Below are 16,979 nucleotides of genomic sequence, written 5' to 3'. Positions count from 1 at the left end.
CTCTGAACTGGACCTGTCAGTGTTTGTGGTCTCATAAGATCTCCTGTGATATTTAGTTTGCATACTTGGATTATTCAGGCTGCACCCACCTGTAAAAGGTGGAAGCTCACCAGGACATTCAGAAGTAACAAATTCCTGGCTCGACTGTTTTGTAGAAGGGTTTCTCCTTCACCAATTCTTTTTGTGTTAGCAATAGACTCTCTAGGCATAGCTGTGAGAGCAAATACAGAAATATCAGGTACCAGAATTAGAGGAAGAGACCATCTAATTTCTTTATTTGCAGATGATATTATATATTTTGACTAATCTGAAAGATAGTATCCCTATTTTAGTAGCATTAATAAAAAAAAATTGGAGAATTTTCAGGATACAAAATTAACAATTCTAAATCAGAATTAATGTTTCTTAATGAGAAAGAAAGAAGGTGGTCTGTTATTGCCACCCCATTTAAAACAACTACAACAGGCTTTAAATAGACTGGACTGGACTCATAACTCAGACGCCCTCTACAGGAAAGGGCAGAGCAGGCTGTACCTGCTGCGGAGACTCAGGTCGTTTGGAGTGGAGGGCCCACTCCTGAAGACCTTCTATGACTCTGTTGTGGCTTCTGCTATCTTTTATGGTGTGGTCTGCTGGGGCGGCAGCATCTCTGCTGGGGACAGGAAGAGACTGAACAGGGTGATCCGAAGGGCCAGCTCTGTTCTAGGATGCCCTCTGGACCCAGTGGAGGTGGTGAGTGACAGGAGAACGGCGGCTAAGCTGTCATCCCTGTTGGACAACATCTCCCACCCCATGCAGCAGACTGTGACAGCACTGAGCAGCTCCTTCAGTGGGAGACTGCGGCACCCACGGTGTGGGACGGAGAGATTTCGCAGGTCTTTCCTCCCCACTGCTGTCAGACTCCATAATAAAGACTTTAACTGATCAAGCACACACATCCATACATATGCATTAATACCAAGTCCAATAATCCTTTCTGTCATCGTTGTATTTTTACTCAGTTGTATATAGTATTTGTATTTGTATTCTATTTTTATCTTATTGTATATTTATTTTATTTTATTCTACTGTATATAGTATTTTATTTTATTCTATTCTGTACAGTTGTGTACTGTATTTATTCTTATTGTATTCTAATTTTTGCCTCATAACTTTTGCACTGTCCACTTCCTGCTGTGACAAAACAAATTTCCCACGTGTTGGACTAATAAAGGTTATCTTATCTTATCTTATCTTATCTTATCTTAAATATGTAGGCATTATGATTACCCCAAGCCTCAAGGACATAACCTCAATCATTTATGATCCCCTTGTAAGAAGAAACGCTAAACTGTTGGATAAACCTGCCTGTATCTATGATAGGCCAGATAAATATCCTAAAAATGACAATTTTACCAACATTTTTATATTATTTCCAAACACTTCCGTTGCCTCTACCAACTTCATTTTTTTTTTACATTTTAAACAAACTATTTAACCAATTTATTTGGAATAATAGGAAGGCAAGGCTCTGCTTAAAACTACTTTACTTGCCCTATGAAAGAGGGGGTCTCCAAGTCCCCAACCTCAGATGGTATTATATGGCCGGCCAACTAACATCAGCCACCCATTATTTCTGCCCAACAACACCTCCAGCCTGGGTTGACATTGAGCAAAAATCTGTTCCAGATCTTCCGTTAAACACTTTTCTATATTCTTCAGACACTAAGACATTAAAAAAGAGTACAAAGAACCCTTTCTTGAATAATACAACTATAATTTGGCATGCAGCACATAAACATGTGGGCGATCCTCCATCACTTTTGCAATTCACCCCTATTTGGGGAAATGAAAAGTTTACGCCTCGTGAAAATTATGGAGGATTTAAAATATGGAAAAATAAAGGTATTCAAAAAAGTTAAAGACCTATATGCAGACAGCATGCTTAGTTATGTGAAACACATTTAACACCCCCAAAGCACTTTTTTAAATATTTACAACTGAAAAATAATTTGTCATCAAAACTGCAAAAGATTGCTGAATTCCACCATTAACAAAAATAGAGGAGGTATGTGTTAAGAATACAAAGGGAAAAGGTTTTCTCTCTATATATTATAATTTATTGATGCTTCCCTCCAAAGACTCTGGATGCTTGGAGAAGGGAGATCCAAGAGGACATGGATGAAAATGACTGCAACCAATAATAACCTATATAACACCTGCCAAGCTTTATCATATGTCCAATGATATTCCAGACATCTGTACTAAATGTTTATGGGAATGTCCTAAAATCCAGGAATTTTGGAAAGATGTTATCAAATGTCTGTCTGAAGTGTTTAAGGTAAAAATCCCTTTAAAGGGTAAACTCTGTGTACTTGGAATATACCCAAGGGAATTTACGCAACCGGAAAAACAAACTAAATTACTGGACTATGGACCACTTCAAGCCAGAAGAGCCATTGCACTATGTTGGAAGAGTATGGATGCTCCCGCTGCACAGGAGCCGTGAGAGCCAGGAACTTGTGAGTTGTGTATGTCCCATCAGGCAACATTCATACCTGCTCTGTTGGCAGTTCCTGTGAGAAGGAGAGGCCACAGTGGAGCTGCCAAGGGGCAAGTCGCAATCAGTTTTTGGCAGTGACTTTTATATAACCTTTATTTATGCAGTTTAAAAAATCTCATTAACATTAAAAATGTATTTTGTAAGAGTAAGCTCGCCAAGAGGACAGCACAAATGGCAACAAATATTACAATGGTTCTGTAAAAATATTTTAAGTGGGGATAAAGGATTGGTTATAATGTAAGTACAATACACAGAATTGTAAAGATACAACTATATTCAACTAATTCTATATATAACCCCTTTGTAAACCCTGTTCACCGAAGTCTATTTACGAACATACGTAAAGATATTACACAGAAAAAATACACAGAAACATTGGAAATCAGTTTTTGGCAGGCAATCACTTTTTGGCACACCACACGCGCCGTTGTTCGCGGCTATCCCTCTTCACCAATCAATTCACAGGCAACTCAGTATTACCCAATAGCAAGGTTGGTTGTTAGTTGTAGGCGGAGACTAGGAATTACAAACTGTTTTGGATACCTTCTCCTTCATTGCAACTGCATAGGGTAACGTGTAAAGATTTGTCACAGTAGAAACGATAAATGCGTATGATATGCTTTTATAGCGTAAGAACAATAAAAAGTAAATTTTTAGTTGAAAAGTTAATGCTGCCTGTGGGTCGTTTGGTGGCTTTTTGCTGTGAAAACAGTGATAAGGTTGAGGAGTTAGCCACCTGTTGATCCATCGAGCAACACTGTTTACATTTAGCGAGCGTAGTTGTTCTGGTGTAGCCTCGGATACTTAAAACATAGCCACATGCTGATGAAGTTAAAGGTCTTCTGGAGCTTTTCAACCGTTCACACAAGCGGTAAATGTTGCTTCAGCGCCGGAAAGCTAAATATGCACCCGGTAATAGTCTGATGTTTGACATCAAAGAGCTAATCGGTTTGAGGGAGCTCAGCCTACACAGAAGCTGAGGTGAGTAATCACAGAGACCCAACCTGTAGCTGGTGTTTTTTGTAACAGAAACCTGCAAATATGTAGTATGATTCTGTTTTCGAGCCGTCCACCCTCTTCTCTTGGTTTCCTCTCGCTGGTCTGCAGTCAGTCAGATGGCCGTGGTGATGAACAGGTTCAGTCCTGGCTGCCTGATGTTATAATATCTTGTGGGACGGCTGAGAGACGGATTTTTGCTGGTAGGTCCCACCTCCTCCAAGTCAAAGGTAAAGGGCAATGGAGTTATTTCTGAGTGAAAGACTAAGAAAAAAAGTGTTTGAATATCATTTACACATTATCTGTCACATCGGACTATGTTACATGCTGTATAAAGGTATGCACGTCCATGAATTCGGTAATTGTTCCCTCAAATGAGAGAAACTATTTTGGTGGGCTAGTTTTGTTTGCATAAAGGGTGACTACCCAGGTGTGGGCTGGTTAGTGGTCTATATTTTCTATACACATAAAACTGAGTAAGTTGTTCAAAAAATGAGCAGATCTAGTGTTACATAGCAGCTCTAGGGTAAAAAAAATAAACGTTTCTCATCCACTCCTGTGTCATGCCTTTGTTTGTCATCATCATTCAACACTTATTCTGTAGAGATGGAGTCCATTTCTGCTTCGAGGAAGAAGGTTGGCTGTGTGCGGCAGGAAAACGCCTGTCTGACTCTGCAGGATGAGCAGCTCATCAGTGACCTGGATGCAATGCAGTATGAAATGGCTACCTCCAAATCTCAGGTATGATATTACACATGTGATTTTTAATTTTATTATTATTTTTAAGTGGAGCTTGTTAAATCTTTAAAGACTGTGGGTTAGTCTGCTGCAGATGAATGCAGTGTTAAATTAGTGTTAGATTTCAGTGTTTTTTTCTTGAAATGTCAAATATGATATGACAAGTCTCCCGTAATAACTAGCAGAAAGTGTACACATGGGTTATCTGTGTTCTTTTGCAGGTCTACCTCAGGGGCCCTAGGGCTGGGGTTCACAACAATGTGGTGGTCATGAGTGAACAGATTCGTCAGCTTGAAGCGGAGCTGGAGGCTCAGGCCAAAGAACTTAAGTATGTCATTGACTGAAATATCCACAAGGTTTTTATTCTTAACAGAACATAAAAAAACATAGCTCAAGCATTTAAAGTGATTTTTATGAAAAATATTAGCTCATTTTGAATTTGATGGCAGCAGCACATCTGAAAAAATTTGGAATGCGTGCAACAAATGGGTGGAGAAGTAAGTGGTACTGAAAAGAAACATCTGGAGGAACAGTTTACAATCAGTTTAGTTGGGAGCAGGTGTGTAACATGATTGGGCATAAAAAGAGAGGCTGAGGTTCACCAGTCTGAAAAAAACAAAACAAAACAAAAACATAATCTACAAATTGTGGAGGAATTTCAGAATAATGTTCCTTAATGTAAAGTTGCGAGACTGCGAATATTTCATCAAATGGACTAACGAAAAGTGGAAAACTGTTTGTGGTCAGGTAAAGCCATCAAAAGGCATCTTTGAATGCCTGGAGGTGGATCAGAGGCTGTGAAATTAACAGCTTGCACATCTGCAAAGGCACCGTCAGTGCTGAAAGGTGTATATACAGGTTGTAGAGCAACATATGCTCCCATCTAGAAGGGAAGGCCTTGCATATTTCAGGAGACATTTGGAGCATCATGAAATGAAAACTATAACAAATTGGAACAGGCAAAGATGGGAACAAACAGGACAACATTCCTCTCCCAAAAGTCCAGCTGGTCTCCTTAGTTTCCAGATGTTTCCAGACTGTTGTTAAAGAAGGGGGTTGCTACACAGTGGTACACATGACCATGTCCCAAGTTTTTATTTAGACATACTGCTGCCATCAAATTCAAAATGAGTTAATATTTTTCTCAAATATGTAGATTTTCTCAGTTTAAAGATTTAATTTGTTTTTTATTGTTAATAAAATAGAATATGGGTTTATAAGTATGCAAATCATTGCATTCTGTTTCTATTTACTTTTGAGTAAGTCAAGCTGGAACCTTTCAGTTTCTTTAAAAAGGTCCCCAAAAGATCAAGTTCACTCTGGGTGGAAATGTGGCTCTTTATTCGAGCTTTTCAAGATGTACTTATTACGTTTGCCTTTTGTTTCTTGAAACTGTGCCTTTAATTTTGGCATTAATAGCATAACCTGTATTGTCTGTGTTTCCCAGGGCAGCAGAGCTGAGGGCAGAGTGTTGTCAGGAAGCTGCAGCTCACAGCGACATTGTGGTAGCGACTCTTACTGAAGAGCTGAGCACACTCAGGGAGGAGCTGGAAAAGAAGACGGCGTTAGGAAAACGGTGGGCTTATATCCAGGCTCAGCTCTGCTCATGATTTCAATCAGTACAGTTTAAAATATGAGTGAAAATAAAAGAAAACAATCTGGTACAGTGTGTTTTGTCTGTATGACTGTCTGTATTGGGCATCACATTTTCTTATGTTTAGTTGAATTATTTACTGTATTTTACTAACGCATGTGCAACACCATGGCTTGCAGGGCAGAGCAACAGAGGAATCAAGCACTTGAAAATGCAGAGAAGCTCAAAGAAGCCTTCAAAGATTATAAGGCTACAATTTCCATTAAGCTTAAAAGGGTGTGTTTATTGAAATATTGATTGATTTAAACTAAAAAACACAGTTTTACTTGCATGTTAACATCAGAAATATATGTTTTGGTTTGTGGTTTTCAGGTGATGGAGAGTGAAAACAAACTAAAAGGAAGTCTCATAGAGTGTGACCGAGAGAAAGAGGAGCTGGAGATGAAGTGCACTGAGCTGGAGAGACAGAAGGCAGAACACAGACAGACAATTAGGTACTTTTAATTTAACTGCATCGTTATGTAGTTCTTTGATTGCTCGCAGGATTTCTAATAATCATAAAAGGGATGATTTTGTCTTTTATAAGGAAATTTCTGTGTGCTTGCATAGCATGTTTAATCTGCATAGTTTCTCCTCGTCTATCTCGCAGTCAGCTGACGGAGGAGGTGAAACAGTTTAAGGCTGCGGCCGCTCGCCTCCAAGACCAAATTGAAGAGGCTGGACATAAAGCTTCGCACCTGGAGCGGCAGCTTATGGAGCGAGGTGCAGAGTGCAGGGATGTGGCCTCTTTGCGGAGGGAACTGGAAGACCTGCGGGCTGTGACCCACAGCCAGGAGCAGAAGGTCGCCCAGAGCCAGAAAGAGGCTCAGCTGAGCCAGACAGAGCTGGCCGGCTTGGAGGCCATACTGTCCCTGCTGCATCTGCGGGAGGTGGGGAGACGTCTGTGTGTCGTTTGTGTTCTTACCCAGTTTTTGAATCAAGGTTGTGCTACGTGATTATTTTATTTGCTTCCTCAAAACAAGCCGCCCTTTATGGCTGATCGTGCAAAGCAAAGACATGGTTACTGTTGTCACACTTTTTTTTTCTTCTTAAAGGGTACTTTGGGTCAAATCTGTGCCAGTCCTTGCATGTTGCCCCCAGTGGACTATACGGGAGCTGCACACCTGATGAAGCTAAAGCCAGGTAGGCTCAATCAGATTAATCAGTTCATACTTGCAACATACTCTTCATCTTCTTTTTTTCAAACTGAAAGGGAAATTATTTGTTGATTACTAACAGTTTATTTCTTTGCACTTTGTGTATGTAGTTTAAAATGCAAGAGTTTAAAACCAGCCTCTGAAATTATTTAATCTAAAAAATAAAAAGAGTAAAGCTTGTGGGTGTAGTGAAGGAGGACATGCAGAGAGGAGAGGATGCTAGGGTTTAGGATGAGATGGAGCCAGTTCACTGTGGTGAACCCTTAAAGGGAGTGACTAAAAACAAAGTATAATGAATAAATTATGAACTAGTTAATGATTTGATGTTTTAAAAGGAATGTAAAGTTAAAAATAAATTCCAATATCTATCCATAAAAATGCCTAAAAAAAAACAGAAAAAAGAAAAATGCATCAACTGCAGTCCTCTCTGTTAATCCCGGCAGGTGAGGGCTACCAGCAGCTCACGCGAGTGCTGCAGTCAAAGGAAGCTGAGCGGCTGAAACAGAGCAACCTGATCGAGCGGCTTCAGGATCGTCTGAGCAGGGCCCAGGAGGAAATCTCCTCCCTGCAGAGCTCCATGGCCCAGAGAGCCTCCCACTACCAGAGCCTCCACACAGAGCTGCTGGACAAACTCAAACAAGCCACAGACACAGAGAAAGAGGTAACACACTTTTTCTTATTTTTCCACACACACCAGTGCTAACAGCAGTGTAGCACATACAGTATTATTTCTACTTACAGATTTTTTTTATTGGAACAACTCAAGCCAAATGTACCAAAGGGTACAGTATAGTATTTTATAGTATAGTATTTTAGGTAATAAATCACTAGATTGTAAAGTGTACAGCGAGTTTTATAGCTCAGTAAGCTTTTGTTCCAAGTTTCAAAAGTCATGACTGTTACTTACAGATTAACTGTCTCTGTTGAACTCAGTTAAAGAAGAAGAAGGCACGAGTTGCCGCACTGGAAAAGCAGTTACAGGAGAAGACTTCAGCCTACAGTCTGGCTGCACTGAAAAACACTGAGCTGGAGACTCAATTACAGGTACGCGGTTATGATTCAAATGTAGTTTTTCTACTTTTAGAAAGTCAACGGCAAATCACACTTTGGTTCTTTTTTCATTTTGATTAAAGGAGAAGACCAGCAGCGTCCAGCATTACCAGTCACTGCTGACCAAAAAGCAACGAGAGTATCAGCAGTCTCTGGAAAAGTGTCAGCAGTCTCATTCTCACCAATTCACAGAGCAGCAACAAAGAATACAAATGGTGATCTACAGCTTTGTCTTTTACCTCTGTATTATGAATTTAATCATACTGCGTAATATTAAATGTGCTGCAACCAAAGGGTAAAGAAGAGGAAAGATGGAGATAATCTGCACTGTAATATTCCTTGTAGTAAGATTATTTTCTGTCTCCTGCAGCTGCAGTTGTCTCTGGAAGAGGTTCAGCCTCGGGTGGCAGAGATGGAGCAGGAGTTGAGTTCCCTCCAGAGGGAGCGAGACGAGGCTCAGAGAACAGCTCTGTTGCTGCAGAACTCTCTAGATCAGCTCACACAGGTCAGAACACTTGTAGCATAAGACCACAAATGCATCCTCTGTTTCAGAAGAAGACATGTAGACGGTAGAAGTCGGAGAACCATTTAATAGACATGCATCACAGTACATATGCTGTTTATGAATGAAAAACCTGAAATGATATTGTTTTCAGGAGAAGCAGGTGGAAGTCAGACAGAACGAGGAGTTTCTCCAGAGTTTCAAAGAGCAGGCAGCTCGCTCTGCAGCCAAGGTGTGTACAAATAACACTGCTAACAGATTTGGTTTACTGGACATGAACTTCTAGAACAAGCCAGGAATCAAACCACATCAACAACTGCAGTTACCAATTTGTTTCTACACCAGGTGTGTGAGCTGCAGTCGTCTCTGTCAGCATGCAGAAAAGAGATGAACTCATACCTGCAGCAGATAGAAGAGATGAAGAAGAACTACGAGACCGAGCTGGAGAGGAACAAGGAGAAGGTACAGTGTTGGTAACAATGCAGGAAAACTCATGCAAATTCATCCAAAACCCACTTCTGAGGCACATGTTCTCCACTCCTTCCCTACTTTTTAGGTGTCCTCTCTGCAGGAGAAGCTTCACAGCACCACTCTGGTTTGTCAGCGCTCCAGTGAGGAGAACCTGCAGCTGCAGCTTTCTCTCCAGCAGCAGCAGACCATGCTCACAGAGAGCAGCGCTCGAGTTTCTGAGCTGGAGGAGAGCCAAAGCCAGCTGCACAGGCAGGTGAGCTAAGACGGAGCAAAAACCTTCTCACTTAGAAGGTAAACTTGGGGAAAAATGCATTTTGCATACATGTTTTATTGTAATTTATGCTTTGTATTTATAGGTGGTACGTTTAGAGTTGTTGTCATATTTTTAGTTGAATGTATGGAAAATGCTAAAGATTACACAGCTTCAGAACACACAGAAAAGTGACTGTACCCGAATATTCAGACCTTTTCTTAGACACGTTTCATCGATAACTTTTATTTTTAAGTATCTTTTCTGATGCGTCTCCTGATTTATACGGCTTGTAAAACTGTAACAGTTTGCTGTTTATTTTTATTCATAGGGAATAACAATAATTCAAATCAAAGTGTATGTTGTTGTTGGTACTCTCTGCCTGCAGGTGTCGGGTCTGGAGCAGCAGCTGGAACGAGCCCGAGTGTCTCTGCAGGAAGAATTAAGCAAGAGACAGGAAGATAATCAGGTGAAGGAGAAGAAGCTGCGGGAGATAAACCAGCAGAATGAACGGCTCTCAGAGTCTGTGAGGTGAGCACAGCTAAAATAAGAGAAACTATAGCTCTAGTTTTAGTTATAAGAACCATGTTTGCTTTTTAAAATGCAAAGCTTGGTATTATGGGCGTAACAGTCATTCGCTTTTGTAGCTGTTTAATGCAGTTTGTATGGAGGTTTGTTAAAGTTTCATTACAGTTCTCACTTTAAAAGGAGCAAGAAAATAAAAGCACTTTAAGAGTTTGAATCGAAAGAAATATTTGCTGAGCCAGTTTAGTTTCTAAAAATTCTGGAGGGTCTCCTACTCCCAAGACATGGACATCTTTCCAGCTGTGCTGAATTAAATCTTATAAAACTGCAAGTGTGCCTAATTTCTTGCAAGATAATGGTTTGTTTTTTTTTATTTGTGGGGTTTTTTTTGTCTGCAGACATCTCACATTAGAGGTGAAAAAGTGCAGGGAGGAGCTAGTGTCCAAGGAGTCAGAGCTGGAGCGTCTGAGGAAGGATGTCGGTGTTAAGACTTCTCAGATCAGCTGTATGGAGGAGAGCCTGCAGCACATAAAGAGCCAACTCATCAGCAAGAATGACATTGGTAAGATGTGTTTGTTTTTCTCCATAGGTTTTGTGGAATTCTTTTATCTTGTTTAAATACTAGGAGCATTAACACAAACACAACTTAACAAACCTCTCACCCTCCTAGTTATGGATCTGGAGAAGGCGCTTAATCGTAGTGAGGCAGATCGGCGCAGCTGTTCTCAGAAAGTCGAAATCTTAGAGGGGCAGCTGCAGATGGTGCAGAACGAGTTGGCTGACACTCTGAAGCAACTACAGGAACTCAAGGATGTTTTACAGAAAACCCAAAAGGTTTCAGATGAGCGGCAAGCCTCAGTGGAAAAACTGACTGTCCAGCTGAGGTGAGAGCATGGCGTCATGTGCTCAGATGAGATCTGTTTTGTGTATTTATCCAGAGAAAATAATTTGCTGTTTAACATTTAATAATGTCTTTTTATGCTGTAAGTATTTGTGTGTATGACTTTACAGGGAGACCCAAAGGGAGCTGGAGGAGAGAACTCACGAGGTTTTAGACATGGACAACTCCCTGAGGGAAAGACAGGGGGAGCTCCAACAGAGAGCAAAGCTGGTACATCCCAGACGCACACAAGCATAGCTGATGTACAGTTCATTTAATCCGTACCATAGTTTGCTGCCATGACTCATCATTTTCCTCTTTCTCGACATCCTGTTGTGTTCAGCTTGGCCAACTGGACGTAGCCATCAAAGAGCACAAGCAGGAGCTGGAGAGGAAGGTGGAGTCTCTGCAGCAGAGCCTGGAAGCCAGAGAGAGAGAGCTGAGGGACGCACAGAGGGAGCTCACTGACAGAAACATGAAGGTCAGAGCTCAGAGCAAGTGTGTCACTGGGTTTGCCTTGAGGGATATTTTTCAGTTGGACCGGCATTAGAAGAATGGGAAAATAGAATGAATGAACTGACAATGTTTTGTGTGCTTCTTCTCACTAAGAAAACAAAAAACAGAACGATGTTTACGTCCCTTTTTGCATCTTTCAGTCTTTTTGTGCTGCATATTTCATCAAGTTGTTTGCAGCTAGATTAAACTGTAGGATATTTGGATATGGAGCAGCTTTAATATGAGATGTTAATCAAACACAGTCAGTTCCACGAATGTTTGCGTACCTTATGTTTGCATTTATCTTGTGTTGTTACTTCATAAATCTAATTTCCATGCTGTAGTCTGGGTAAACAGAAGCAGCTGCTCTGAAGAGATGTACAGATCTAGTTTAGAGTCAGTTATAGAGTTAGAAAATGAACTCATGATTGGTATGATTTAGATAACACACTGTGCTGATGTACAGTTTACATACACTAGTCATGGTAATTTGGGGATTTTAATGATTTTCTTGAACTGCTCTGGTTCCAGGATGGAGTGATCATACAACATACATCTTTAATGACTTCAAAGAACAAAATCGGGTGCACAGGTTTCAGTTTATTTTTCATTTTCTCTAATCCACACAAGGTCAAAAGTATACACACAGGCTCAAATAAATACATAGACTCACTAAAACATTTAATAAGTGGTTCCTGTCTTTGAACTTAACAAAGGCTTACCTTCTCATTAGTGATCATGATTGACCTCTGCTAGTTTCTCTTGTCCAGCATAAAATGGATTTGTGTGACAGGACTCATTGGATTGTAAATCAGAGAAGATCTAAGAAGGAGTATTGTAGATTTGCACAAGTTAAGAAGGTCTACACAACTGCTAATTCAGTTCAAACAATTGGAGGTAAATATAAGTTATTCAAACTTGTCAAGGTCTGGAAGAAGACCGAAACCATCACTCTCAGATGAGAGGAATTTGGTTTGGATGTTCAGGAACAACCCAGGAACCACCAAGGCTGATGCCTACTATGAACTGGAAACTGCTGGAACTTCAGGATAACACCTTCAAGCCCGACTGAAATTTGCAGCTGCCCACATAGACGAGTCAAATACCTTCTAGTCAGAAGAAACAGAGATTGAGACCACAATGATAAGAAGTATGTTTGGAGGAGTAAACTTGGAGCTAAGAACACTGTACCATCTCTCAAGCATGGTGGTGGTAGTATCATGCTGTGGAGCTGTTTTCCACCTGTGGTACTGGTTCATTGCTCAAAGTGAATGAAATAATGAAGAAGGAGGACTACCTCTAAGTTCTTCAACTTAACCTCAAATCAGCAGCTAGACAGATGAAACTTGGACAAAACAGGATGTCTCAACAGGACAATTACACCAAACTGAGATCAAAACTGGTTTTGAAATGGATAAAGTGGGCTAGCATTAAGCTTGCCTTCCCCATCCCCCAAACTAAAACCTGTTAGAAAAAGTTGTGGACAATATTTAAAGGCTGGATCAGTGCCAAGAAACCAACCTCAATTTCAATGAACTCTACCAATTTTGCCCAAAAGCGTTGTTAAATATTCACCCAGTATTATGCCAGAAGCTTGCTGGTTACTGCCAAGAGTGTCTGGTCAAAGTGCAACATGGGGGCATTTAACCAAATAATAATGGGGATGAAAGTATATATTTGAGTCTGTATTTATACTTTTGACCTAATTTGGATCAAAGAAAATCCACATAAAATTCAAACTTGTGTGCTCACTTTTTATTTTTAAAGTTATTAAAGAATGTCTGCTGTACAGCTGTTAAGCAATGTGGTTGAAAAATTTGGGTGCACTTAAGTTTTGTGCTGGTGCGCCTAAGAAAAAAAGGCGCACCAGTGCAACCGTGGCAAAAAGTTAGTCCAGAGCCCTGTACAGTCATTCGACATTCATGCCAATGATGAGTGCATGTAAACTTTTGACCACAACTTTGTCTTTTTGCATATGTGTGTGTTTGTGTTGTCAGGAGTCTCAGGAGCTGTTTGCATGTCAGCAGAAACTTCAGAAAGTTCTCAAAGAGCTTGAAGAAACTCAGGGTCACTGTGAGGGTCTGAGCAGAGAGCTGGATGCCTCCAAGCTGCAGACCAAAGAGACGGTATCGTCAAAACACTGTTTGTTTCTTGATCATATTAGATCCATTAGCTTTGCCTGCATGTCCCTGTGTAAGGTAATAGTTGGTGGGGGTGTTCAAACTGTCACTTAGTGAGACCTGAGAGCAGCTCGCTGGTCTGCCACTGAGCAATCTTGATGCTCATGCTCAGTGTGTTCACTGCTATCAGCAGGAAGCATCAGTGACATTCATTAAGTAATTAATGACATTACAGGATTTCTCCTGGTGCAGAATCGGCCTTTAGGGAATGAAGCATGATTGGTTTGGATTAAACAACAGGGGTCTTAAGGCCTCCTGCCTTAACTTCTGTTAAAATCAATATACCATACTTAACAGAGGTCTACTTGTTTTCCTCTTCTTTCTTGCTATTTATAAAGTATGCTGGAGTTCATGAGTGACTGAATTAAAGGCCACTGATTTTCCTTTGGTGGCAGAACAAATTATATCTATGCAGGAAAAACCCTCTTCTTCATGTTGTACATCGGTTTCTATCATTAATTTGGCTGTGGTGTGTGTGCAGGAGGCCCAGCTGTGTGCCGTAGAGGAGGAGCTGACTCTGAAGGAGGCGCGCTGGCTGCAGTCGGAGGCCAGGCTTCCGGGCATGGTCACCGGCTTAGAGCAGGAGCTGGAGCTGGAGAGGGAGCAGCATAGCAAAGAGGTACTGTTGTCTCAAGACTGGTGACAGACTGCTCTGTTAACAGTAAACTAACTGTAGACTGTTCTAATGGGAAACCTCAACGTTGTGTGCCGTGTAGAGTTTGCCTTAGATCTGCTGATTTTAATTTAACTCAGGGTCCACAACACTTGATGGTGCACCTGATGTGTTTGCACCAAAGATAAAAAACTAATAACTTAAATAATAAATCTTGAATTCCATGAAATGTACTTAATTTAATTTATGTGACACAAAGCCCAATCTATTATTTTGGCCTCTAAAATAATCTGTGTGACATTTGGATTTTATCTACCTCTTCAGTTTTCCAGAGAGTTGAGAAGTAAATTTCAGACACTTATTGTGGATTTATCCTAATAGAGCCCAAACTTCTTGGTCAGCACTATTTCTGTCAGCTTCCTGTCCGTGAGTCAGTATGTGTTTAAGCCTTTGTGGTTTTTCATGTTCTGTAGTCCTAAATATTGTTCCTGTTTCAGTCTGATTTGTTTTCCTCTTTTTTATTTATATTTGACTTTTACACATCAGTGACGCCATATGATTTCCTTATTTTATAGTATCTTTTCTCATGTTACTTCATCTCTGTTACGCATAGCTGAGAACATGTTGGTTTTGCTTCTTTGTCTTTTTGCAACGTTTAGTGTGAGTTTATTAGAACACATCAAAACCACATCATGAAGCAGTCAAACAATAATGCTCATATTTATATTTCATATATCAGGTTCCATTTAACTAATTTATTTTAAACTTTCTGTCATTGGGGGGAAAAAAGCAGCACTTTTCTCACGCGTCTGTTTTCACTCTGTTCCCAGCTGGAGTCTCTTCAGGAGACTCGAGGCCAGCTCCTCAAAGTCTCGGAGCAGATCTCCTCCACAATGCGCTCCTCTCAGGAACAGCTCACTGTTAAACTTCAGCAGAGCCAGACCCAGCTCGAAGAAGTCAGCGTCCGCTTTGATCAGACCAAAGCCCAGCTGGACCAAACTAAGACGGAGCTTGAGCACGCCTGGAAGCGAGCTACTCACCTCCAATCACAGTTAGACCAGAGCCAGACACAGCACCTTCAGAGCCAGACTCAGCTGGAACAGAGCAGGACTCTTTACGAGCAAACTAGAGCCCAGAACAGTCGTCTGCAGGCACAGCTGGAGCATCTCACTGCTGTGCTAAATCAAACCCGAGTCGAGGCTGCCCAGCTCCAGAGTCAGCTCCATGCCTCCGAGAAGTCCGTGGAGACCTCCAGTGATTCCCTCCTCATCAAGGTAGAGCTTTCTTTAGTCAGCATAATGAAAGTTGCATGTTGTAAGTTCTTTATGATAGTTTGTTTTTTAAGCTAATGTTCCCCTGTTCTGGCAGGAGTCTGAGGTGGCTCGTCTCCAGGCCAGGATCTCCAGTTTGGGACGAGCTGCAGACCGACAACATCTGTACAATCACAGCACCTCTCTTTCTTCTCTGCACAAAGTCACAGACTCTCCCCAGCTCTGCCTCTCTGCTCCTTCCCCTGCATCCTCCCCCAAAAAGCTTCAGACGACTATCAGCTCTCCTCCTCATGCCCATTCCACACACCTAAGCTCCCCAACACATGCGCAGATGTGTTTATCACCCTCTGCTCGCTCAAACCTTAAACCCACCTCGGCTCTTCATCTCTCGGAGAGCCGACAAACGTGTGACTGGCTGCAGAGCAGCAGTATTGACTCCTCCTTGGACCTCCCTGAGAGCGTAAAAGCCACACTGAGAGAGGCTTTGAGTAAGCAACCATGGGAGTCTTTGTCACACTCAATTTCCTCTTTACCAGACACAGTGGACCACAGCTGGCAGGGCCTCAGTGCCTCAGATGCCACAGTAATCTCTGATAACTCCTTCAACCCGCTTACTTACATGGTGGACAGAGAAAGTGACAGAAATCCAGACGTGGAAGGCATCGTGATGGAGAGGGATGAAGGCAAGCTGCTCAGTGATTCGAGGAGGGAGTCTGTGAGCACTCTGGTGGGTCAGGAGGAACAGGCTGATATGAGTTCACTGACAGGCATGCTGAAGTTTGTCAATCAGACACTGGCCATGCAGGAAGATCCTTCTTTATGGAGATCCATAAATCTACCACATACATGACACCGCCTCAGGTTAAAACACTCATTTAACGGTGAGTTAGTTGGTCATTTACACTCACCAACATGCACAGTTCCTGCAAAATTTCACTTCTTTTTTTGCATCATTTGCTCTGTTCTGCTCGATGGGTTCGAGGGGTGGTGCGGGCAGCAAAAACAAACGGCCTCCCAGCTGTCGTCACATTTAAATTTAAATGTCACTGAGTCCTGATTGGTTCACATCACACTTTTTACCAAGCGACCAAAGACCACTGAAAAGCCGTGATGAAATGAAACCTGTGTCCCTGAATTATCTGCTCTGTTACAGGAAATTAAATTTTATTCAGGACAACATCACTATTACTAACAGGTCATCAAAGGTCATGAAACATAGACACTGAAGGAGGCTTTATAGAGAGAAGGTGCTAATGATGGATGTTAATTTTTGTTTTTAGAGGGACGTCAGAGAGGAGGAGAGTCGTTTTGCATTTCTGTTGTTTAAATAGGTTTCTGCATTCATCAACATTATTATTAAGATGACCACTACTATAGCAGACTGTGATGTTTTATTCCAAATTGTAGCATTCTTGTTTCGTGTACTTTTTTATTATAACCAATATTTATGTGTTCTTAAATAAGCTAATTTAATTAAAGAGTTTTATATAAAACACTTTGTGATTCTCAGTTATTCTTCTGAGAGCTGGTTTTGTTTGCTTATTCCCATGTAGTTGGTGACTGTGGGGTCATGTTACCAGAGCAACTGCTTGTTTTGTGTCCAGAAGAGAACAATTTCTGGCTCAGACTGATTTGAGCGGGGGTGGGGCTCAAGCTGGTTAAACTGCCTTTTGCAC

General features: G+C 41.3%; 1 protein-coding gene across 2 annotated transcripts; it reads left to right on the top strand.

Moving 5' to 3' along the window:
• The first annotated feature begins 2,915 nt into the window (after positions 1 to 2,915).
• On the top strand, positions 2,916 to 16,763 carry ccdc18 (coiled-coil domain containing 18). 2 transcript variants are annotated; one of them, XM_026150282.1, is made up of 24 exons: positions 2,916 to 3,768; positions 4,143 to 4,279; positions 4,498 to 4,604; positions 5,724 to 5,852; positions 6,050 to 6,146; positions 6,243 to 6,364; positions 6,520 to 6,799; positions 6,965 to 7,052; positions 7,510 to 7,727; positions 8,000 to 8,110; positions 8,200 to 8,331; positions 8,487 to 8,621; positions 8,773 to 8,850; positions 8,964 to 9,080; positions 9,175 to 9,342; positions 9,728 to 9,870; positions 10,263 to 10,426; positions 10,535 to 10,748; positions 10,876 to 10,975; positions 11,088 to 11,225; positions 13,237 to 13,365; positions 13,901 to 14,038; positions 14,863 to 15,306; positions 15,401 to 16,763. In XM_026150282.1, the coding sequence occupies exons 1-24, from the start codon at positions 3,591 to 3,593 to the stop codon at positions 16,151 to 16,153; spliced, it is 4,320 nt and encodes a 1,439-aa protein (XP_026006067.1). In that variant the 5' UTR covers positions 2,916 to 3,590; the 3' UTR covers positions 16,154 to 16,763. The 2 variants fall into 2 exon arrangements, with proteins under 2 accessions (XP_026006067.1, XP_026006068.1); XM_026150283.1 differs by having other exon boundaries at positions 2,916 to 3,741; positions 15,401 to 16,762.
• The last annotated feature ends 216 nt before the right edge of the window (positions 16,764 to 16,979 follow it).

The sequence above is a fragment of the Astatotilapia calliptera genome, chromosome 18 (genome assembly GCF_900246225.1).
Source record: "Astatotilapia calliptera chromosome 18, fAstCal1.2, whole genome shotgun sequence".
In the NCBI taxonomy this organism is placed as follows: Eukaryota; Metazoa; Chordata; class Actinopteri; order Cichliformes; family Cichlidae; genus Astatotilapia; species Astatotilapia calliptera.
This window is presented reverse-complemented; position numbering and strand designations above follow the sequence as displayed.

What these genes read in the sequence shown, in the direction of transcription:
- ccdc18 (XM_026150282.1), top strand. Translation starts at nt 3,591, where the DNA reads ATGATTCTGTTTTCGAGCCGTCCACCCTCTTCTCTTGGTTTCCTCTCG. An exon ending in GCTCAGGCCAAAGAACTTAA is followed by an intron (nt 4,605 to 5,723) that starts GTATGTCATTGA and finishes TGTGTTTCCCAG; the next exon opens with GGCAGCAGAGCTGAGGGCAG. An exon ending in AAACTGACTGTCCAGCTGAG is followed by an intron (nt 10,749 to 10,875) that starts GTGAGAGCATGG and finishes ATGACTTTACAG; the next exon opens with GGAGACCCAAAGGGAGCTGG.